We start from the raw sequence: 25,918 nt of genomic DNA, 5'->3' as shown, positions 1-25,918 counted from the left end.
CCAACAATCAGCAAGCACTATCCAGGGTGCTGAACCAAAATTGGGCTGTCTCCTAAGCTTTGATTCCTGCTTTTTCGAATAAAGATAGCAAGAAAACGAAGACAAATTGATAATAGGAGTAAATTAGAAAGTTGCTTAAAATTGAATCATAAAAGAAAAAAAAATGGGTTTAGTATCACTTTAAAGTGTTATAAAAAAATACGCTAGACTGATTTCTATTTATAATGTGTTGTTTTAGTGCCCCCGGACGGCTGGAGAATTCTGGGCGTTTGGCTGGACAAAGTTCGTCCCAGACTTTCAGGCAGACGACTTCAACCTCTGAAAGCACAAAAGAGATAAAAAGCCATGCCCCGTCATCCCATCCACAAACGGACGTTTCCAGGAGGACATTGCAAGTGGATAACAAAGGTCAAAGGTCGGGAAGGTCACCCGCATCCTCTCCAGGCACCACGCCCACGTCTCCTTATTCAGTGCCCCAGATTGCGCCTCTTCCGAGCAGCACACTATGTCCGATATGCAACACCACAGACCTCACCTCATCCCCTAACCAGCTAAACTTTAACACCTGTACGCAGTGTCGCAGTGAAGTCTGCAACCAGTGTGGATTTAATCCCAACCCTCATCTCACAGAGGTAATTAGGTTTGATTATATCTTGATACTCTATTGGAATTTATTAGTCTTACTGGATACAGATATGCAATGTTTAAGCAGACACACATGACAATCTCTATACAACAATGTATAATGTGTTATTAGCACAAACATTTCTTTGTTTTTGTGTGAAACTTAGCAAGCTTATATTTTATCTTAAGGCACAAAAGCTTTTAGACGTTGTTTAGTAGATATGTATCCATTTGTTTCTTCTAAAAAGATATTTATAAAGAGAGGCTTTTCCATTAATCAATTCTTAGCACTGCACTTAAAGGGATACTGAACCTTCATTTTTTCTTTCATGATTCAGATAGAGCATGCGATTTTAAGCAACTTTCTAATTTACTCCTGTTATCAATTTTTCTTCGTTCTCTGGCTATCTTTATTTAAAAAAACCCACTCATTTAAAGCTTAGGAGGCAGCCCATTTTAGGTCTTGCTTATTGGTGGCTAGATTTAGCAAACCAATAAGCAAGCATAACCCAGATTCAGAATAAAAAATGGGCCGGCTCTTAAGCTTTACATTCCTGCTTTTTAAATAAAGACAGCAATAGAATGAAGACAAATTGATAATAGTTATCTGCTCTATCTGAATCATTAATGAAAACAATTGGGTTTAGTGTCCCTTTAAGTGCTCTAAACTTAGATCTTATTGTACAAAATCTTCTATAAAATCATGCAGCGTGAATATGAAAAGCAATAAACAACAAAAAAAGTATTGAAAGTACAAACAAACACAACAAAAACAACAGATGTCCCACAGTGTTTACTTGATAGCGCGTTATAAATACCTATAGAATATGATGTCATGAAGATATTTATGCAAATTCAGTAACAAACGTTCATAAACAGTAATTGATTCAGAATTAACACATCAAGAAAATGAGACATAGATAATGGTAAAAATGAAAACTTTTGAAATTGTTATATAAATATCTGTATCATTTTATTATTTATTTCCGCCTCTACCCCCCCCCCCCTTTTTCATTTATAGGGACATTCTGGTCAAAATTAAAATGCACATAGATAAATGACATCTTTGGATAGAAACATATTTACAATATAAAAGTATTGGCAAAAATGCTTCTAGTAATAGTTATAACTGTTTATAGTGTTAGCGTTTTTCTCTGCACGTGCATGTGAAGCATAGCTAGATATTTTCAGTGCACCAGCATTTTAATTACTACAGCTGCTCAGAGATCCAGTGGGGCTTGTGTCATGTCAGCATATCATGTCATTACCAGATGGCTCTCTGAGCAAGTGCTGTGTTTAAAATACTGGTGCATGGAGCATACTTAAAGGGACACTGAACCCAAATGTTTGTAATTTACTCCTATTATCAAACTTTCTTTGTTCTCTTGCTATCTTTATTTGAAAAAGAAGGCATTCGGTCGATGTAGACCAAACTCATGTTTGTGTAATCTGTATTTCTCTTGCAAGATGTATCGAGTCCACGGATTCATCCAATACTTGTGGGATATTCTCCTTCCCAACAGGAAGAGGCAAAGAGAGCACCCACAGCAGAGCTTTCTATATAGCTCCTCCCCTAACTCCACCCCCCAGTCATTCTCTTTGCCGGCTCTAAGCAAGAGGAAGGGTAAAGTGATTGTGGTGATAAAATGTTAGTTTTTATTTTCTTCAAGCAAGAGTTTGTTATTTTAAATGGTACCGGTGTGTGATATTTACTCTCAAGCAGAAAATAGATAAAGATTTCTGCCTGGAGGATGATGATCTTAGCATTTGTAACTAAGATACACTGCTGTTCCCACAGAAGCTGAGGAGTACAGGAAAACATCAGTGAGAGGAACGGTTTGCATGCTATGCTGCATTGAGGTATGTTCAGTCATTTTTTCTAGAAACACTGATATTTCAAGAAAAGGCTGACAGTATCCCCATGAGGGGAAGGGTAAGCTGTAATCAGAGACTTTTTGTGGTATTACAAGCTTGCATAAGGGCTAAGTTACTTTATGGTTGACACTTATATTTATAATAGAGCAAACATTTTTATTGTGAGAAATATGGAAAACGTTTTTGGGGACTTTTATTCTGAGGGTTCATTTGGCTCATATTAAGGTTTTATAACCCACATGGCTGTTTGAAACACATTAGTGTGTTACTTTAAGGCCCCACAGACATCGAGTGAGGTGGGTGGGGCCTATTTTCGCGCCTTAGATGCGCAGTTGTTTTTCACTACTGGACAGCAAGCTGCAACACAGGAGGGTCCTGACTCAATTTTGGGGCCAAAACGAAGCCTTGTTCCCTCAGATTCAACCCCTAAGGGCAGGTGGGCGCTGCAGCAGAGCTGTGGCAAGGTGCTGGCTGTGTATTTTCCGGTTTTTGACACTTGTCAATCCGGTTTCGTTATTAAGGGGTTAATTACTTCTTTTACTGGTGGGGCAACCTTACTAAGGCTTACTAAATATACTGTAAAAAATTCAAAAAGTTTGCTGCATTTTTAAGCAGTTTTGCAGAACGTGTGCACCTTTTTTTCTCATAAAGGCACAGTACCGTTTTTTGAAATTGTTGTTTTTACATTAAATAAAGTGTTTTTCAAGCTTGCTTGTCTCATTACTAGCCTGCTAATATGTCTGACATCAAGGAAACTCCTTGTTCAATATGTTTAGAAGCCATTGTGGAAACCCCTCTTAGAATGTGTCCCACTTGTACTGATATGTCTATAAATTTTAAAGAGCATATTGTAGCCCTTAAGAATGTAGCGCTAGAGGATTCTCAGACAGAAAGAAATAAGGTTATGCCATCTAGTTCTCCCCAAGTGTCACAACCTGTAACGCCCGTACAAGTGACGCCAAGTACCTCTAGTGCGTCTACTTCATTTACCTTACAAGACATGGCCGCAGTTATGAATTCTACCCTCACAGAGGTTTTATCTAAACTGCCTGGGTTACAAGGGAAGCATGATAGTTCTGGGTTAAGAACAAATGCTGAGCCTTCTGACGCTTTAGTAGCCGTATCCGATATACCTTTACAATGTTCTGAAGTAGGGGTACGGGATTTGCTGTCTGAGGGAGAGATTTCTGATTCAGGAAAGACGCTCCCTCAGACAGACTCTGATATGACGGCCTTTAAATTTAAGAACACCTCCGCTTGTTGCTCAGGGAGGTGTTAGCGACTCTGGATTATTGTGACCCTATTGTGGTTCCAGAGAAATTGTGTAAAATGGACAAATACCTAGAGGTTCCTGTTTACACTGATGTTTTTCCGGTCCCTAAGAGGATTGCGGACATTGTTACTAAGGAGTGGGATAGACCAGGTATTCCGTTCGTTCCCCCTCCTACTTTTAAGAAAATGTTTCCCATATCTGACACCATGCGGAACTCGTGGCAGACGGTCCCTAAGGTGGAGGGAGCTATTTCTAAACTGGCTAAGCGTACAACTATACCTATTGAAGACAGTTGTGCTTTCAAAGATCCTATGGATAAAAAATTAGAGGGTCTCCTAAAGAAAATTTTTGTTCATCAAGGTTTTCTTCTCCAACCTATTGCGTGCATTGTTCCTGTAACTACTGCAGCTGCTTTTTGGTTCGAGGCTCTGGAAGAGGCTCTTCAGGTGGAGACCTCATTAGATGATATTCTGGATAGAATTAAGGCTCTTAAATTGGCTAATTCTTTCATTACAGATGCCGCTTTTCAACTGGCTAAATTAGCGGCAAAGAATTCAGGTTTTGCCATTTTAGCGCGTAGAGCGTTATGGCTTAAGTCCTGGTCAGCTGATGTGTCATCAAAATCTAAGCTTTTGACCATCCCTTTCAAAGGAAAGACCCTATTCGGGCCTGAATTGAAGAAGATTATTTCAGACATCACTGGAGGGAAAGGCCATGCCCTCCCTCAGGATAAAACAAATAAAATGAGGACCAAACAAAATAATTTTCGTTCTTTTCGAATCTTCAAGGGTGGTCCCGCTTCCTCTTCCCCTGCTGCAAAGGGGAAGAGGAAGCTTTGCTCAATCCAAGTCAGTCTGGAAACCTAACCAGGCTTGGAACAAGGGTAAACAGGCCAAGAAGCCTGCAGCTGCCTCCAAGACAGTATGAAGGGGTAGCACCCGATCCGGGACCGGATCTAGTAGGAGGAAGACTCTCTCTCTTCGCTCAGGCTTGGGCAAGAAATGTTCAGGATTCCTGGGCTTTAGAAATTGTTTCCCAGGGATATCTTCTGGACTTCAAAGATTCCCCCCCAAGGGGGAGATTACACCTTTCTCGGTTGTCTGCAAACCAGACAAAAAGAGAGGCGTTCTTACGCTGTGTAGAAGACCTACATATCATGTGAGTGATTCACCCAGTTCCAAAAGTGGAACAAGGGCAAAGGTTTTCAAGATGGAGACTATTCGGACTATTCTGCCACTGATCCAGGAGGGTCAATATATGACCACCGTGGACTTAAAGGATGCGTATCTGCACATCCCTATTCACAGAGATCATCACCAATTTCTCAGGTTCGCCTTTCTGGACAGGCATTACCAGTTCGTGGCCCTTCCCTTCGGGTTGGCCACGGCTCCCAGAATTTTCACAAAGGTGCTAGGGTCCCTTCTGGCGGTTCTAAGACCGTGGGGCATAGCAGTGGCGCCTTATCTAGACAACATCTTAATTCAAGCGTCAACTTTCCAACTAGCCAAGTCTCACACGTACATTGTGTTGGCTTTTCTGAGATATGGGTGGAAGGTGAACATAAAAAAGAGTTCTCTGTCCCCCCTCACAAGAGTTTCCTTCCTAGGGACTCTGATAGACTCGGTAGAAATGAAAATATTTCTGACGGAGGTCAGGAAATCAAAACTTGTAACCACTGCCGAGCTCTTCATTCCATTCCTCGGCCGTCAGTGGCTCAGTGTATGGAGGTAATCGGACTAATGGTAGCGGCAATGGACATAGTTCCGTTTGCTCGCCTACACCTCAGACCACTGCAACTATGCATGCTCGAACAGTGGAATGGGGATTATGCAGATTTATCTCCTCAGATAGATCTGGATCAGGAGACCAGAGATTCTCTTCTCTGGTGGTTGTCACAGGTTCACCTGTCTCGGGGAATGTGTTTCCGCAGACCAGAGTGGGTCATAGTTACGACAGATGCCAGCCTACTGGGCTGGGGTGCAGTCTGGAACTCCCTGAAAGCACAGGGTTTATGGTCTCAGGAGGAGACTCTCCTCCCGATAAACATTCTAGAACTGAGAGCGATATTCAATGCGCTTCAGGCGTGGCCTCAACTGGCTGCTGCCAAATTCATCAGATTTCAGTTGGACAACATCACGACTGTAGCTTATATCAATCATCAAGGGGAAACACGGAGTTCTCTAGCGATGATAGAGGTTTCCAAAATAATCCGATGGGCATAGACTCACTCTTGCCATCTTTCAGCAATCCATATCCCAGGGGTAGAGAACTGGGAGGCGGATTTCCTAAGTCGTCAGACTCTTCATTCGTGGGAGTAGGAGCTCCATCCGGAGGTATTTGCCTAACTGATTCAGCTATGGGGCACACCAGAATTGGATCTGATGGCGTCTCGTCAGAACGCCAAGCTTCCTTGTTACGGGACCAGGTCAAGGGATCCCCAGGCAGTACTGATAGATGCTCTAGCAGTGCCCTGGTCCTTCAACCTGGCCTATGTGTTTCCACCATTCCCTCTCCTTCCTCGTCTGATTGCCAGAATCAAGCAGGAGAGAGCTTCAGTAATTTTGATAGCACCTGCGTGGCCACGCAGGACTTGGTATGCAGATCTGGTGGACATGTCATCCGTTCCACCATGGACTCTGCCACTGAGGCAGGACCTTCTGATTCAGGGTCCATTCAAGCATCCAAATCTAATTTCTCTGCGTCTGACTGCTTGGAGATTGAACTCTTGATTTTAGCAAAGCATGGTTTCTCTGAGTCGGTCATTGATACCTTGATTCAGGCTTGAAAGCCTGTCACCAGGAAAATCTATCATAAGATATGGCGTAAATATCTTTACTGGTGTGATTCCAAGGATTACTCATGGAGTAAGATCAGGATTCCTAGGCTATTATCTTTTTTTCAAGAAGGATTGGAGAAGGGATTATCAGCTAGTTCCTTAAAGGGACACATATCTGCTTTGTCTATCCATTTACACAAGCGCCTGGCCGATGTTCCAGACGTTCAGGCATTTTGTCAGGCTTTAGTTAGAATCAAGCCTGTGTTTAAACCTGTTGCTCCGCCATGGAGTTTAAATTTAGTTCTTAAAGTTCTTCAAGGGGTTCCGTTTGAACCTATGCATTCCATAGATATTAAGCTTCTATCTTGGAAAATTCTGTTTTTAGTAGCTATCTCTTCGGCTCAAAGAGTTTCTGAATTATCTGCTTTACAGTGTGACTCACCTTATCTTGTTTTCCATGCTGATAAGGTGGTTTTGCGTACCAAGCCTGGATTCCTTCCTAAGGTTGTTTCTAATAGGAATATCAATCAGGAAATTGTTGTTCCTTCTCTGTGTCCTAATCCTTCTTCCAAGAAGGAACGTCTGTTGCACAACCTAGATGTGGTTCGTGCTTTAAAGTTCTACTTACAAGCAACTAAAGATTTCCGTCAAACATCTTCATTGTTTGTTGTCTATTCTGGAAAGTGGACGGGTCAAAAAGCTACGGCAACCTCTCTTTCTTTTTGGCTGAAAAGCATCATCCATTTGGCTTATTAGACTGCTGGCCAGCAGCCTCCTGAACGGATTACAGCTCACTCTACTAGAGCGATGGCTTCCACATGGGCTTTTAAAAATGAGGCTTCTGTAGAACAGATTTGAAAGGCAGCGACTTGGTCTTCCCTTCATACTTTTTCCAAATTTTACAAATTTGATACTTTTGCTTCTTCAGAGGCTATTTTTGGGAGAAAGGTTCTACAAGCAGTGGTGCCTTCCGTTTAGGTACCTGTCTTGTCCCTCCCTTCATCCGTGTCCTAAAGCTTTGGTATTGGTATCCCACAAGTATTGGATGAATCCATGGACTCGATACATCTTGCAAGAGAAAACAAAATTTATGCTTACCTGATAAATTTCTTTCTCTTGCGATGTATCGAGTCCACGGCCCGCCCTGTCTGTTTAAGACAGGTAGTATATTTTATTAAAAAACCTCAGTCACCTCTGCACCCTATAGTTTCTCCTTTTTCTTCCTAGCCTTTGGTCGAATGACTTGGGGGTGGAGTTAGGGGAGGAGCTATATAGACAGCTCTGCTGTGGGTGCTCTCTTTGCCACTTCCTGTTGGGAAGGAGAATATCCCACAAGTATTGGATAAATCCGTGGACTCGATACATCGCAAGAGAAAGAAATTAATCAGGTAAGCATAAATTTTGTTTTTCATATGCAGGGGAGGGGGAGGGTGTCTGCTCTTTCTGAAAGAGTATTTCAGCTTTCCCAGCCCCTTTCACAGGGTGTCCCTGACTAACCTCATCAACAGTGCTAAAAGTTTTTAAAAGTTTTAATACTGGATTTATAAATCAGTATCTGTGCATATTCTTTTTTTTTTTTATAGTAGTGTCTATTACATGCAGTTATATGAAAATTGGTGTATACTATCCCCTTAAGTATGGAAATTAAGAGTATTGTTTCATACGATAGTGAGAGTACACAAGCCATCACCTGTGGGATTCAAGTCTAATCCTACTGGAGGAGGCAAAACACTCCACATAACAAAGTTTTAATTCCTCCCACTTTCCCATGATTCCTTAGTAATTCTTTTCCTATATAGAGGAGGATGGCCACATTAATTAAAAGGGGTTCTCAAACTGAAATGAGATATATATATATTTTTTTATTTAGATTTATTGTGAGGCCTACAAAAGCATAAATGTCAGTTCAGCTTATATAGAGAAACCATATTCATATATCCAAGAAAAAGAAAAACATTAAGCAAGAGAAACATTTGTCAAATTAGGAGACAGTTTTTGCCCATCAGACTATCAGACTTCAGATTAACATATGAGGCCACTCTTGGACTTCTCATAACCATAGAAAAGATATAAAGCTAAAGAAGGCAACCAGAAGCATTGGGAGACCACTTTTGGATCTCAGGTGGTGAATCTCAATTTTCTAACTTTTAGGAAAATATATTGTAATGGTTTAAATGTCCCCTTGGCATGTGATAAAATATATGTTAATAATATTTCCCCTAAACAAAGATAAGGTTCTCTCTTGGGCCCTTGCCATAGTAATGATCTAAATGGGGAAGTGGGGGGAGAAACAATAACATGAAATGAGGGTCTCTTTTGGACCCATATAATTTTATATATATTATAATAACTGAGCTAGTTTGTATATAGAAAAAAATAATCAATTATGCACTGACTCTAAGAAGAATGAACAATCAAATCTAGGCCACTCATTGATTAATGGAGACATGAAGTAAGCATGCAATATCTCTTATGGAGTAATCCAGTGATAACAACTAGTATTGTAGAAAATAGACAACATAAATATAAATACTCCTGCAGACTGATAAGCCTGTACAATTCTGCTCATGCATGTACATTTATACAAACCTTTACATATATAGGTATGTCCCCTACTACTGGTATAATATAAGAAAACAGCCTCAGCAACATTCAAGTGGGCTACCTAAGGAGTGGGGGAACAAGTTGAGCATGCACTATGAACTTTTTATACGGCAAACAGATTGTAGTTGTCACATTGGATAGAATGGTCAAACTTTATACATGGTGGGTATAGGTAGTTTGTAGTTGTAGGTGGGGGTCTATCACATCTACTGTTGGGTTTCAGTCTAGCAATATTTCAATCTAGCAGTGTTTGAGTCTAGCAGTGTTTGAGTCTAGCAGTGTTTGAGTCTAGCAGTGTTTGAGTCTAGCAGTGTTTCAATCTAGCAGTGTTTCAATCTAGCAGTGTTTCAATCTAGCAGTGTTTGAGTCTAGCAGTGTTTGAGTCTAGCAGTGTTTGAGTCTAGCAGTGTTTCAATCTAGCAGTGTTTCAATCTAGCAGTGTTTCAATCTAGCAGTGTTTCAGGCTAGCAGTGTTTCAGGCTAGCAGTGTTTCAGGCTAGCAGTGTTTCAGGCTAGCAGTGTTTCAGGCTAGCAGTGTTTCAGTCCAGCAGTGTTTCAGGCTAGCAGTGTTTCAGTCTAGCAGTGTTTCAGTCTAGCAGTGTTTCAGTCTAGCAGTGTTTCAATCTAGCAGTGTTTCAGTCTAGCAGTGTTTCAATCTAGCAGTGTTTGAGTCTAGCAGTGTTTGTCTAGCAGTGTTTCAGTCTAGCAGCGTTTCAGGCTAGCAGGGTTTCAGGCTAGCAATGTTTCAATCTGCATACAGAAGCTAATAAAAACAAAATATAACTAAAAATATTCCTGTTGTATGACACAAATGTATAAATGCACAATACTTAACACTCAGGTAATGCTTTTTTTGTTTTGTTATTTTTTTGCTATCCACTTTCCATGTTTAATTGTTAATATTAAACACATACACATATACACTTTGCCTCCCATGTCACAGAACATATCCCTATATCCCTTTCAAAACACCTCAAACTTTTTTTTATTGATTCTTTGTTCCCCATTTATTAAAGAGACATGGTGTCCTTTATTGAAAGAGCATCAATTCACTACTGGGAGCTAGCTGCACACATAAGTTGAACCAATAAGGCATATATGTGCAGCCACCAAGGTAGTCCCAATACTGCATTACTGGTCCTGGGCCTACCTAGATATGCTTTCCAAGAAAAGGATACCAAGATAACAAAGCACATTTAATCATAGCAGTACATTGAAAAGTTGTCTAAATCATGAAAGAAAAATTTAACTTTCAGCCTTAATTCAACTCTTATTAATTTATGTGTATAGAATTTAAAGTGCATTCCAAAGCACTATGGCAGGCGTTAATAAATAATACCAGATTTATATAGTTAAAGGGACAGTCTAGCCAGAAATAAACTTTCATGATTCAGATAGGACATGCAATTGTAAATAACTTTCTAATTTACTTTTATCATCAAATTTGTTTTGTTCTCTTGGTATATTATTTGTTGAAAGATAAACCTACATAGGTTTATATGCTACTTTCTAACCCCTTGAAGGCCATCTCTTATCTTATCTTAGTGCATATTGACATTTTTTCACAGCTAGACAGCACTAGTTCATTTGTGCCATATAGATAACAATGTGCTCACCCCCATAGAGTTACTTTTAGCACTGATTGGCTAAAATGCAAGTCTGTCAAAAGAACTGAAATAAGGGGGCGGTCTGCAGAGGCTTAGATACAAGGTAATCACAGAGGTAAAAAGTCTATTAATATAACTGTGTTGGTTATGCAAAGCTGGGGAATGGGTAATAAAGGGATTATCTACCTTTTTAAACAATACACATTCTGGAATAGATTGTCATTTAAATGCAGGGGACATTGCATGTTATAACCCTAATTTACACCATTTTAATTTGCAAAGATGAAATGTTGGCCCACATTTAGGGCTAGATTATGAGTGGAGTATAGTACATTTAGTAATTTTAAGGTGCATTATTGAAATAATATTTAAATACATATTTCTATATATATATATGATACTGTTCATGTAAAATACATATATATGCCTATATATCTATAGGAAAAGATATATAGGTATATACAGATACGTATAGAAATAAGTATTTAAGCATAAATAGAACATATTTTGCTATGTGAAGAACATTGGAATGTGAAATATGAATATAGCACTTTTGAATGTACGTGTTCTGGGTAGCGCGCGAGTATGGATGTTAGCTTTTTTTTAAATGTTTGCTTTTCATTGACTTCTATGGGAGATGGAGTCAATGCAGTCACAATATTTTTTTGCGTCATCTTTTTTTTGGCTCGCTCGCATACTTTTTACTTTCAAATTTTAATACGAGCGCTTCTAACATGCGAGTGGTAGCACTTATTTGCGCTCTAGCCCTGAATGTAATGTTTTGTTTTTATTTACCTTTTGTCTGCCAGAGAGAGGCTTTGATAGTAAAAGGGTTAACAAAAATGCACTCCTGTTCAAATCTCAATATTTAAATTGCAGTGTTTGAAATGCCATATTCTGAATATAATATTTCTTTCGGTGACACCGCAGTTGACATTTTAATAATACTTCCTTTGTGTTTCGCATAGTATTCCAAAACAAGCTCATTTCAGCTCTGTGTTACGCACTGATTGGCTCTGTGATCTTCAGTCCATACACGTATAAAGCTGCTGTGTAATGGGCAAACTGGGAGATCGATAACAAATGCTAGCAACGAATGTATAGCAGACCCGAACAGCATATTCTGCAGTCAGAGTAAATGGGCTAAGAAAAAAGAAGTCAGACCTGCTGAGAATATTTTCCGAGAGACTAATTCCTCTGCAGTTCTATTGTCCCACCTTCCTGCTAATGCACGTTTTGTTAGTTGGATGCAGTCAAATGGTCTTTCAAACAGAGAAAATCTATGAAGACGATGAAACACCTGTGCTAACAGCCATTGAAGAAGACCATAAAGGGACAGACCATACCTTTAAATTTTTGCACACTTTTGGCAAAAATTTAAAACAAAGAAAGAAAGACAGAAAGAAAGAACGAAAGAAAGAAAGAGAGTGAGATATAGACAGAAAGACAGACAGATAAATCAATAGATAGTCTTTTTTTGGGGGGTTTTGTACCTGAGAATCCTATCTACACCAGGAGCATATTTTGGCTCAAACTGGGTGGGTGTCTGAGCCCTTCATGCTTACCTGGGTTATTGATCAATAGGCAGATAGACAGACATGCAGATAGATAGATAGATAGATAGATAGATAGATGATAGACGGACAGATATATAGATAGATAGATAGATAGAAAGATAGATAGATGATAGACAGACAGATAGATAGACAAGACAGACAGTTTAGATAGATGATAGACAGGCAGACAGATATATAGATGATAGATAGATAGATAGATAGAGAGATAGATGATAGACAAAAAGATAGATAAATAGATAGATAGATAAATGACAAACGAATAGATAGATGATAGATAGACAGAGACAGACAGACAGATAGATAGATAGATAGATAGATGATAGACAGGCAGATAGAAAGATAGATAGATGATAGACAAACATATAGATAGATGATAGACAAACGGATAGATAGATGATAGATAGACAGATAGATAGATGATAGACAAACAGATAGATAGATGATAGATAGACAGAGACAGACAGACAGACAGATAGATAGATAGATAGATAGATAGATAGATAGATAGACATGAATACAATAGAATATATATGAGGTTTCCTATTAATAATAATACAATAAAGTGATGGAATTTACAGAGCAACAAACTGTCTTTAGCATATTTTTCTAAATACTCTATAATAGAGATATAACAATATATTAAAAGCTGCGTAGTTACAAAATAATGTATGCAAACGAAAAAAATACACTGCGATCCTCTAAAACAGCGGTTCCCAACCTGGGGTACGTGTACCCCTGGGGGTACTTGGCAGGCCGGTTGGGGGTACACAAAAATATTGTTGGTAATGGCGGAAGATGTGGGGGGAGGATCGGGGGGGGCACTCTCAATGGGTCATCAACTAATAAGCATCGTGGAACTGTGGAAGGAAGGAGCATTTAGCCGGAAAGTGACAAATGAAGTCCTGGCCTGGCATATAGGCAGATGGGAGCCCCTGCACCTGAAATATGTGGACCGGGTGTGGATGACTCCGGTCCACATATTAATGATCACCCTGTGTCACCAGACATCTTAGCCTCCTGCTCCACCCACCTCGGTCCCATGCACACAATTTTGACTGCAAGTGCTCAAATAGAAGCGGCACTGCAGCATAGCTACGTGGACACGTGTGATAGAGCCGTTGAGATTGCGAGTGACACAGGCGAGGCAGCTCTGCATCCCCAAATAAGTTATAGTCAGTGCCGGTAAGTAAAGTACTGCTTCTAGTGCTTGCTTGATTCAGACTGCTTCACTTCCAACTAAAAACGTTCATAGTGGCTGGGTGGTTAATATCGATCTGATCTCACAAATTTAAATATTTATTTTTATGATCATTACTCCCCCCCCAGGGCCTTGTTTAGGAGCAACCAGGCAGCTGCCAGGGGCACCAGCCACACAGCAGGACTCCAGAGAATAAGATCTGAGCTTTAATCCTGTTGATTCACGTCGTATGCAATTCAGGTATAGCTTACCTCCCCTATAAAAAAGTGCTTCCTTTATTTTGAGGGATGAGTGGGGGTAATGAAGAGAGGGGGTACTCATAAATGAAAAGCCTAATCAAGGGGTACAGGAGAGAAAAAAGGTTGGGAACCGCTGCTCTAAAATAAGCATGGGTTTTTAATATCCATACATAGATGTAAAATGTCTTGTTAGGCAACAGAGTTGTTAAAATCAAAAAGATAGGCAGAACATTTTCAGGAACCAGTCTGTCCTACATGTTTCGGTCAATTCCTTAATCATGAACATGACCGGCTACCCCTACTTCCTGCCTCTTAAGCCTGAAAGTGATTCCCTATTGGTTCCTCAGTCTGTTATAATTAACCCCTTATTGTTCAGCTGCTTGTTGCTATTACATGAGCTCTACCCCCTTAGTTGTTTAAAAAAACCTTATTAAGCTGTAACATATAAACATATTTGAATTGCCACATATGTATATAGTCTAGGCTTACTTAAAGCCTATGTATATAAGCAGAAACACTAATGGCTAATGACATTAAGCTCATTATCAGGTACATTGCCCGTTAACACAGGTTTATATGTATAACACAATTTCCCCCTATTATTCACAATAAGTATGTCACTAAATTTCCTAGAGTTTCATACCTCAACCGGCATATATATATTATAGGTAGGCTAATGCTGCAACACTGATTAGTAAGAGGATCCTGAGAAATTTATTCTAAGAACTGAACTACTATCTTTTCCAAAAATGTATCACATCCCCCTCTATATTGAAGCCCTGTGGTCTTCTTGTCTTCATTTTGAAGATCCAAAAGGCTTCACACAGCATCAGGCGTGCTGCTCTATCTCCCCCTCTAGGGGGGTTTCGAACACATTCTATAACCTGCCATGAGAGCGAAGTAACATCGCCCCCATGCACAGAGATAAAATGTTGTGAGAGGCCTGAACTGTCTTTATCATGAGAGATGTCATTTAAATGCTCTCTAATCCTGGAGCGAACCTCCCTTGTTGTACACCCTATATACTGCCCATTGCAGTATACAACAAAAGGGGTTCTACAATTTGTGCAATTAGCCAAATTGAATACCCCATTTGTTGTTGCGGACTGAAAGGTGGATGTAACTCTGCTATGCTGACAGGCTATACATTTTGAGAAATGGCATTTGAAATGCCCTTTCACACTTAGCCAACTACTGTTGGCCCTCTCTTTATCCCTTAGTACACTGGGTGCCACCAAGTTGCCTATTGTGCATGCTCTCTTGGACACAAAGTTACACCCCTTAGACACATAGTCCTTCAAACTATCCTCGGCTGTAAGTATTGGTAGATGTTTACTAACAATACTGGTGATATCCTTAAACTGCGGGCTGTAGGTAGTGACCAGAGTTGGTCTACTTGAATAATAGCCACTCCTTGGTCTAGTGTTACCCCTCAATATCTCACTTCTATTCATTCTGGTCACCTCCAAATGGGCTCTATTGATGGTTTTGCGTGAGTAACCTCTCTCGGAAAGGAGACACTTCAGTATCTCACTCTCCTTTGCAAAATCTTCTTCCAAGGAGCAGTTCCGCTTAATTCTCATGAACTGCCCCTTGGCCACCCCAAACCCCGTGTGACGGGGATGGTTACTCCTAGCATGGAGCAATGAGTTGGATGTAATTAGTTTGCGATATAGGGAAGTAGAGACCTTACCACTTAAAGTATCCCCCCAAGTTCCACATCCAAATATGGTATTGTATTTGTCCCTGTTTGGGCAGTGAATTCCAAACACACCCCATTAGAGTTAAGGTAAGTCAGAAAATCCTGCACTTCAGTAGTCTCCCCCACCCAGATAAAAAGGAGATCATCTATAAATCGCTTATAAGATCTGATCCTATCTCTAAATGGGTTATTATCTTCAAAGACGTGGGAAAAAGGTTGGCGTATGATGGGGCAAACTTGGCCCCCATCGCTGTCCCACGCCTTTGGAGATAAAAGGTACGCTCAAACTTAAAATAGTTATGTGTCAGGAGGAAAGTAAGGGCCTCGACCACAAACTCAATCAAATCCTCATGGTAGTTGCTGAAATGTCGTAGCATGTACCCTACGGCTTCAATGCCAAATTCATGAAGAATAGCCGAATAGAGGCTGACCACATCAACTGTTAACCATGTACAATTTTCCTCCCATATGACACTATCCATAGCCCTTATAAGATGTGTAGTATTTTTCAGATAGGATGGCAAAAAGTGAATGACTGGTTGCAGAAGGGACTCAATCTGAGACAATTGGTCTTCCCTTCACCTCCTCCAAGGTCTTGTGGACCTTGGCGAGGTGATGGAAAATAGGGATGACAGATTTTTGTACCATCAAGTATTCAAATGTCTCTTGGTCAATGTGTCCCCTCATCAATCCGTCATCCAAAAGATGTCTCAGTTCAATCCCAAACCGCTCCGTGGGATTATAACTAAGCTCCTTATAAACCTGGGTATCTGTCAACTGCCTCAAGGCCTCTTCAATATATTTGTCTCTCCCCATCACCACTATACAGCCCCCCTTATCTGCTTGTTTGATGACTATGTCATCTTTCTTTCCTAGTTGTTCCAATGCCAGCTTTTGGGTTAGACTCAAATTGTATATGGCCTTATTATTCTGTTCTGAGAGTTTAACCAGATCCTCCTCAACTCTACGGTGAAAGGCTTCAATAAAGGGTCCTCTGGTTCTAGTGGGGTAAAAAATAGATTGGGGCCTAAACCCTGTATGATTATTTTTGACAGGGAGATCTGGATGGGAACTTAGGGTCCCTAGCTCATGTAAGGTCAGATAGTCGATCCCTTCTTTAAAATCTATAATATCAGAGATATTAGGGAGAACCTCACTTATGTCCTGTGAATCGGTACCAATCTCACTTTCCATACCTTCCTCCTGGTTACTGGACCCCCAAAAAAACGTTTTCAGGGTCAAGTCCCTTACCAGTCTGTTTATGTCAACAATGGTTTCAAATAAGTCAAATTTATTGGTCGGAACAAAGCCCAAGCCCAGGCTAAGCACTTCAATCTGTGGGTCAGTTAGTACAATATCAGATAAATTAATGACAGTCATACTTTGTATTTGTTGCGTGCATTTCTTTTTGGCTGTGCCCTGGCTTTTCCCTTTTCTCCTTGGCCTATGTCTCCGCCTCCTTCTATTCCTTTGGGGTTTAACTGAAAAACCTGTTCCTGGCTAGTCTCCATGGTCTGAGGTACAAATCCAGGTGGTCTAACATCACCCTCACTATCACTGAGGAACTCCTGTTGTCTTTCATTTACACTTCTGTTATTCTTTTTAGTACTAGGTACCCTACCTTCACTTCCTGTCTTTTTCAGACCTGAGCCATGTGCTGTTTCTGTCTTCTTTAAGACACCCTTAGGTACAAGGGCTTGCACTTCATCACCTGAGTTACCACTAGAGTCACCAGCACCATACTCATCAGACCTATATTCATTGTCCTGATCCGTGCTATCTTTATCTGAAAAGGTCACTCTTCTACCTTCCCCTCCTGATCCCACTTTAGAAGTACTCTTCCTAAACTTGGGTCTATTTGTTCTAGAACCGGATCTACTTTGCCAAGTATAAACTTTATTATTGGTGTAATCATTATTGTCCCTTACAAATTTCTTGAGTTTAAAGTTGTCAATCTCACCCCTAAATTTAACAATCGTTTCACCCAATAATTTGTCAAAATCTTTATATTTAGGGTGCTCTAAAAACTCATTCAACTGCACCTGTATGTTATTCAACCCTTCCCTGATTTTTACCAATTCACATTCCTTAAACTTTATAATTAATTGCATAAGTCTCTTAGAGCAGTCACTCAAAATATCATTCCATTCTTGCATGAAATCAGGGTCATCAACCTGGAAAGTGGGGAATTTACGCATTTTCAGCCCCCTAGGAATCAAGTCCAGGGTCAAATATTTCTCCAATGCTCTTTGGTCCCACCATATTCTATACTCTTTAATTAGGGTGCGCTCCATAGCCAGAAATACATCACTAATAGACAGTAGTTCAGTCTGTTTAACAAACGTATCCTCAAGGGTTAATCTTTCTGAGTCCAAATCAGAGATTGATTTCAATGAAAAAAGCCCTGTTGCCATCTTTGCTGATATCACTTGGTCACCTTAATCTAAGTGTACCAAAGGTATGGATATATATACTGAGGACAGTTACAATCCGAGTCCCAGAGAGATATAAAGCAAAAAATTCAATGCCAGTCCAAACAGTAATTCCCTCTATGGACTCAAAGGGTTGTTCTCAAAAGAAAAAACATATAGTTTCCATAAGACACTGCTATTAACAATACGTCCTCAACGTATAGGAATCCACTCGCAGAGTAATAATAGTCAAATCCACTTATAGGCTCGTATAACACTTTCTGTATTTAGCTTCAGACATTCTGGGAGACATACATGGGTACTGCGGATCGCTCACCTGAGCTTCGTGTTTTCAACAATAAGTATGTCACTAAATTTCCTAGAGTTTCATACCTCAACCGGCATATATATATTATAGGTAGGCTAATGCTGCAACACTGATTAGTAAGAGGATCCTGAGAAATTTATTCTAAGAACTGAACTACTATCTTTTCCAAAAATGTATCACATCCCCCTCTATATTGAAGCCATGTGGTCTTCTTGTCTTCATTTTGAAGATCCAAAAGGCTTCACGCAGAATCAGGCGTGCTGCTCTATCTCCCCCTCTAGGGGGGTTTCGAACACATTCTATAACCTGCCATGAGAGCGAAGTAACAACGCCCCCATGCACAGAGATAAAATGTTGTGAGAGGCCTGAACTGTCTTTATCATGAGAGATGTCATTTAAATGCTCTCTAATCCTGGAGCGAACCTCCCTTGTTGTACACCCTATATACTGCCCATTGCACTGGGAACAATCTATCAAGTATACAACAAAAGGGGTTCTACAATTTGTGCAATTAGCCAAATTGAATACCCGATTTGTTGTTGCGGACTGAAAGGTGGATGTAACTCTGCTATGCTGACAGGCTATACATTTTGAGAAATGGCATTTGAAATGCCCTTTCACACTTAGCCAACTACTGTTGGCCCTCTCTTTATCCCTTAGTACACTGGGTGCCACCAAGTTGCCTATTGTGCATGCTCTCTTGGACACAAAGTTACACCCCTTAGACACATAGTCCTTCAAACTATCCTCGGCTGTAAGTATTGGTAGATGTTTACTAACAATACTGGTGATATCCTTAAACTGCAGGCTGTAGGTAGTGACCAGAGTTGGTCTACTTGAATCATAGCCACTCCTTGGTCTAGTGTCACCCCTCAATATCTCACTTCTATTCATTCTGGTCACCTCCAAATGGGCTCTATTGATGGTTTTGCGTGAGTAACCTCTCTCGGAAAGGAGACACTTCAGTATGTCACTCTCCTTTGCAAAATCTTCTTCCATGGAGCAGTTCCGCTGCAAAATAATGTAGTCTACAATTAGTAGGTTTGCACAGGTTTTAAATGATGGCATTGTTGTCAAACCCGTCCTCAGGGCTCCCCAACAGGCCCCATTATCAGGATTACCTTGGGTTAGAGCATGTAAATTAACCATGTTTACTAATCAGCTGATTATTTCTCCTGTGCTCCAGTTCAGATATCAACAAAACCTGGCCTGTTAGGGAGGTCTGAGGACAGGTTTGAAAACCAGTGGTCTAAATGATAACAGTATTGGGTTTTCTGAAGTGTCATAGCGTCATTGCATTTGAATAGGGTTCTCCTGCGCAGATTACTTCCTTCTAGCAAATTTCAATACCTACACTTAAAGGGACAGTCAAGTCCCAAAAAAAACTTTCATGATTTAAATAGGGCATGTAATTTTAAACAGCTTTCCAATTTACTTTTATAACCAATTTTGCTTTGTTGTCTTGGTATTCTTAGTTGAAAGCTAAACCTAGGAGGTTCATATGCTAATTTCTTAGACCTTGAAGACTGCCTCTAATCTGAATGCATTTTGACCACTAGAGGGCATTAGTTCATGTGTTTCATATAGATAACATTGAGCTCATGCACGTGAAGTTACCCTGGAGTGAGCACTAATTGGCTAAAATGCAAGTCTGTCGAAAGAATTGAAATAAGGGGGCAGTTTGCAGAGGCTTAGATACAAGGTAATAACAGAGTTAAAAAGTATATTAATATAGCAGTGTTGGTAATGCAAAACTGGGGAATGGGTTATAAAGGGATTATCTTTCTTTGTAAACCACATAAATTCTGGTGTTGACTATCCCTTTAAACTGGCATTCCAGTGTGATCAGTGTATTAAAGTGACATCATAATTAAATCACTTGAAATTGATGCCCCGTCTGTAATTCAATATAAGTAAATTGATGACTAGAAAATATCACATAAACATCTTTATTTAAAAAGCAAGATATTTTACCTCATAATTTCCTCAGTAGCCACATCCCATTGTAAATGAACAAGCAAGATGCTTGTCCTGGGACTGGTAAGGGAGCGTGTATCAGGCCTCAAAATCCCCTCAGTAGCCACATCCCACTGAAAATGGATTTTAAGTATCCAATCAGGATGTTTGCCCTGGGACTTGCAAGGGTTTATTTCCCTTCTCAATTTAAGGAGTTTACTATGAAATCTTTTGGTGAAATACCATGAGAGCACAGTAAAGCAAAGCACAGATGAAGCTGACTGGCTGTTTTGTTTTCCCACCATAGAGATGACAGTAAACAGTAAAAAGATTATTTCTGGATCACAGAGCACTTACTGTGGTGAGCTGAAGAATCTTTGAGGTACAATATCTTCCTTTTTTACATAGAGATGTTCATGTGATATTTTCTAGTCAGCTTTTTACACCCAAGACAAAAAGGAGTACTTAGGTGACCATCCTGCGGTCATTTAATGATCATCAAACTACTTTAGAAGTCACATTATCAGACATCATCTGGCTTGTAAAGTCATCAGCTAAGGTAAAAAAAAAACAATTTTTTTCAGGATTTAGATAGAACATACAGTTTTAAACAAGTTTCTAATTTACTTCTATCAATTTTTTGATACTTTGTTGAAAAGCATGGATTTAAGCTTAGGAGTGTGTACCAGGCTGCAGCAGTTTTGCAAGAATGTTATACATTAGCAAGATCACTAAATGACAGCACTATTTCCTGACATGTTGTGCTTCAGGAATGTGCACACTACCTACCTAGGTATCTCTTCAACTAAGAATGCCATGTGAACAAAGCAAATTTGATAATAGAAGTAAATTGAAAAAGTTTTTAAAAATGGTTTGCTCTGTCTGAATCATGAAAGAAAAAAATGTGTTTCATGTTCCTTTAAAGGGATACTCAGGTCAAATTACATTTTCTTGATTCAGCTACAGCATGTCATTTTAAACAACTTTCCAATCTACTTCCATTAAAAAAAAATGTGCACAGTCTTTTATATTTACACTTTTTGAGTCACCAGCTTCTACTGAGCATGTGCAAGAATTCACAGACTATACATATATGCATTTGTGATTGGCTGATGGCTGTCACATGGTACAGGGAGAGCGAAAATATACATAACTGACATTTGTTAGAAAAAATCTACCACTCATTTGAAATTCAGAGTAAATGCTATTGTATTGTCTTGTTATCTTGCATTTGTTGATTATACAAATCTACTGTGTTTACTGGTCTTTTAAATGTCATAAAACACTGAAATGCCCAAGCTGCTCCTTTGCTCATGGGTATCAATTTATCATTTGCTGGGCGAACACGATTTGCTGTAGCGAATCATGTCCGCCCGACAACGCAAAATTACGACAGCATACGCTGTTGGCATTTAACATTGCACAAGCATTTCTTGTGAAATGCTTGTGCAATGCCGCCCCCATAACATTCGCGGACAAGCAGGGGGTGTCAATCATCCCGATCGTATCTGAGCAAGATGATTGCAGTCCGCCACCTTTTAGGTCGCCTTACGACCGCTGCTTCTTAACTTAAGTTTCCTGAGATGCCAGAAACTACGGGCGTAGAAAGCAGTGTCCGCTGCTTATTAAATCTACCCCATGGTGTTATTCCATGACAACACTTATGTTTGCAGTGGGTTAGACCAAAGGCTCATGGGAACATCCCCCTTTTGCAGGATCATTTAGTAAAAAAAAGCCACAAGCCGTTGGAAAAGCTTTATTTAAAATGTCATTAAAAACATAAAAGGGAATCCCCAAAATACAAAGCAGAACTTCCTATGGCCCTAATTCTGCTTTCTATTTTGGGGTTTCCCTTTTATATCTTTAATTAAATTTTAAAATGACGCTTTTCCAATTTTATTATAAGTGTTGTGGCCATTTCTTCTTTATGAGGTTTGCAAAGATGAAACTTTCCTGAAAGTTGTTATTAAAGAGACATTAACACCTTGATATTTTAATATAAAATGCTTTGTTATGAGTAGTAAAACAACTTTTCAATATATTTTATTTGTTTTGGCTCCTTTTCTTGTACTATAGCTATAGACATTGTGGCTTTTCAAAGTCTCAGAACTGGAAATTCACCCTTCAGTCTTCCCAAAGAGACATAAAACGCCCAAAATGTGTTTCCAGATTTGGATAGAACATACAATTATAAGTAACTGTCCAATTTACTTGTATTATCAAATTTGTTTAATTCTCTTGGTATCCTTTGTTAAAGGCACTACTGGGGGTTTGCTGAACCCATCAGGTAAGCCAATGACAACATGCATATATGTGCAGCCACCAATCAGGTGGTGTGCTTATTCAACAAAGGATAACAAGACAACAAAGCAAATTGGAAAGAAAAAATTGCGGTAATATGTCCCTTTAGGACACAAATTGCAAAACAATTCACTGTACACAAACATAATGACCATGGCTATCTTTGTTATCTGCATACTCAAGGCTAGATGAGTTCCTCTAAATAAGGCAAATGGTGGTTGGAGCTTGGCAACTGAAAAACAATTGCAGCTAACAAGATTATATATTTTTTTATAAACAATATAAATAAAAAATGTCTCACACAGGTTGTTTATTGCATCTACTTTAACTGGCTGTTGTTTAAAAGATACTAAAGTGTCTTGAGAGCTCACACATGCTTATGTTGAGGGTTGCAACTAATGATTATTTTCATAATCAAATAATCACCGATTATTTTTTCGATTAATCAACTAATCGGGTAAAAAAACAAAACATTTTTTCCTATATTTTAAATAAAATCCAAGCTATTTTGCCTGCAGCAGAGAAGAGGCGCTCAGATGGTGCTGAGATGCATAAGTAGGGTTTTGCCAATTTTACCAAGATGGAAAATTTATCTTTGTTAACTCCACCAATGCAAAGTGTTTTCCTCCTTGGCAAGGGGCCTCTCAATAAAGTAAGCCTGTCATTCTAACATAAAAATATCTTGAATATCTATATGCAATGGTAAATAACCAGCTATAAGGTTAGGGAGAATATATCCAGTCCGGTCTTAAAATAACAGATATATACTTATATAAGTTGCATTTGGTACATATCACAATTTCTTAAAAATATATAAAAAAAAAAGTCAAAAGTGCTTAGCACTATATATTAATAACAGGACAAAGCCTTACACATTTATCTATACAATACATATAATCAGCAATAGCAAGCAATACGCTAATAATTGTGCAAACAGATAATAGTGCACATCAATTCAAATAACTTCTATCAATCTAGGGCTATGTGTAAATATACATTATTATATATTTTTATGTATTATTTGCACTATATCATGCAAAGCATAGTTGCAAATCAACTGATTTAATATAAACAATCCATATAATTATTCCTATTATTTCTGGGTTGCACATAAGCCAGGAGTAGTTGTAAACTTAAAGGGACAGTCAAGTCCAAAATAAACTTTCATGATTCAAATAGGGCACATAATTTTAAACAACTTTCAAATTTACTTTTATCACCGATTTTGCTTTGTTCTTTTGGTATTCTTAGTTGAAAGCTAAACTTAGGTAGGCTCATATGCTAATTTCTTAGACTTTGAAGACTGCCTCCTATATAAATGGATTTTGACCGTTTTTCACCACTACAGGGCGTTAGTTCATGTGTGTCATATAGATAACATTGAGATCGCGCACGTCTGTCAAAAGAACTGAGATGAGTGGGCAGTCTGCAGATGCTTAGATACAAGGTAATCACAGAGGTAAAAAGTACATTAATATAACAGTGTTGGTTATGCAAAACTGGGGAATGTGTAATAAAGGGATTAGCTATCTTTTTAAGCAACAAAAATTCTGGTGGTGACTGTCCCTTTTAAAAAAAATGTATACTGCCCGGAAAAACTTAAAATAAACGTCTGTAGATGTCCTTTAGGCTCAGGAAATAGCTATAAAAGACCATGTGCAGGAACTCATTGGCGTTAAGCAGCTGGTTCTGTGCACAGACCAACTAATTACAAATCAACTAATCGATTATGAGATTCGTTGTTGCAGAGCTAGATCTTACATTTAAAGGGACAGTCAACACCAAAATTGTTATTGTTTAAAATCAGATAAAGATAAAGCCTTTACTACCCATTCCCCAACTTTGTACAACCAACATTGATATATGAATATACTTCATAACCATTAAATCTCTAACTTTCTGCCTGTTTCCAAGCCACTACAGACAGCCTCTTATCACATGCTTTTTTATTTGCTTTTCACAACAATAGACTCCTAGTTCATGTGAGCCATATAGATAACATTGTGCTCTCCCCAGTGGAGTTGTGCACAACACAGCAATAATTGGCTAAAATGAAAGTCAATAGATAATAAATAAATAGCCATGTGATCAGGGGGCAGTCTACAAAGGCTTAGATACAAGGTAATCACAGCGGTAAAAAGTGTATTAATATAACAGTGTTGGTTATTCAACACTTATTAATGGGTAATAAAGGGATTATCTATCTTTTAGAACAATAACATTTTCGGAGTTGACTGTCCCTTTAGTTGACTGTTGTTTTGGCTTGGAGCTATTACCTTTAGACAATGGTATTTCAGAAAATCCAGCATTCACTGTATCTCTAAAATGGATTTAATGTGAAGGTAGAATGAGGCTTTATTCCATTACCCATTGTCCAGAGCTGTGACTGACCTATATAGCACTCAGGTATTGTATTTTGTTTGAGTCAAGAGACTCATTCAGTATTGTCTGATTTTTCTTTGTGCGAGCGGCAGTTTCTCTCTCTTTATATTCACCCTTAAGTGTAATCTTTCATTTCCTCCATTCCCTTTGTTTGATAATTCTGGTTATTTTACAAAATCCTTTATAAAACTTGAGTAAAAAGGATTCTCAGACATTGCAAAAAGTTTTGACAAAACAGAATAGATGTAAAAAAGGTAATATTTGTCCTGACTTTGGATATAGATCATTTATAATCTGCTTCTGATTCTGTTGAACTTGTGTATATAGCAGACATCGGAGCCTATCTATCAAGCTTCGAATGGAGCTTGATGCCCCGTGTTTCTGGCGAGCCTGCAGTTATGAAGCAGCGGTCACAAAGACCGCTGCTCCATAACCCGTCTGCCTGCTCAGAGCAGGCAGACAGACATCGCCTGAAATCAACCCGATCGAGTACGATCAGGTTGATTGACACCCCCTGCTGGTGGACCATTGGCCGCGAGTCTGCAATTTGATAAATTGGGGCCATAATGTCATTTTAAGAGTCTTTTCAAATTATTTCTATTATCAGATGTACTTTGTTTTCTTGATATCCTGTGTTGAAAAGCATACCTGGGAGCTAGCTGCTGATTGGTGGCTACAGACATATGCCTCTTGTGATTGACTCACTAGATTAGTTCAGCTAGCTCCCAGTAGTGCATTTCTGTTCCAGAGCTGACTTTAACCCCTTAGTGACCAGAGCACTTTTCCATTTTCTGTCCGTTTGGGACCAAGGCTATTTTTACATTTCTGCAGTGTTTGTGTTTAGCTGTAATTTTCCTCTTACTCATTTACTGTACCCACACATATTATATACCGTTTTTCTCGCCATTAAATGGACTTTCTAAAGATACCATTATTTTCATCATATCTTATAATTTACTATAAAAAAAATATAAAATATGAGGAAAAAATGGAAAAAAACACACTTTTTCTAACTTTGACCCCCAAAATCTGTTACACATCTGCAACCACCAAAAAACACTCATG

At 39.1% G+C, this 25,918-nt stretch overlaps 1 protein-coding gene across 1 annotated transcript in view; it reads left to right on the top strand.

Annotated features, from left to right (window-relative positions):
• The first annotated feature begins 224 nt into the window (after window positions 1-224).
• The window catches only part of BSN (bassoon presynaptic cytomatrix protein), a 551,915-nt gene continuing 526,221 nt past the window's right edge, over window positions 225-25,918 (top strand). The window contains exon 1 of the mRNA XM_053689411.1: window positions 225-632. Coding sequence (XP_053545386.1) covers window positions 225-632 — 408 coding nt within the window. The remainder of the gene's footprint in view (window positions 633-25,918) is intronic.

The sequence above is a fragment of the Bombina bombina genome, chromosome 7 (genome assembly GCF_027579735.1).
Source record: "Bombina bombina isolate aBomBom1 chromosome 7, aBomBom1.pri, whole genome shotgun sequence".
NCBI classification, from domain to species: Eukaryota; Metazoa; Chordata; class Amphibia; order Anura; family Bombinatoridae; genus Bombina; species Bombina bombina.
This window is presented reverse-complemented; position numbering and strand designations above follow the sequence as displayed.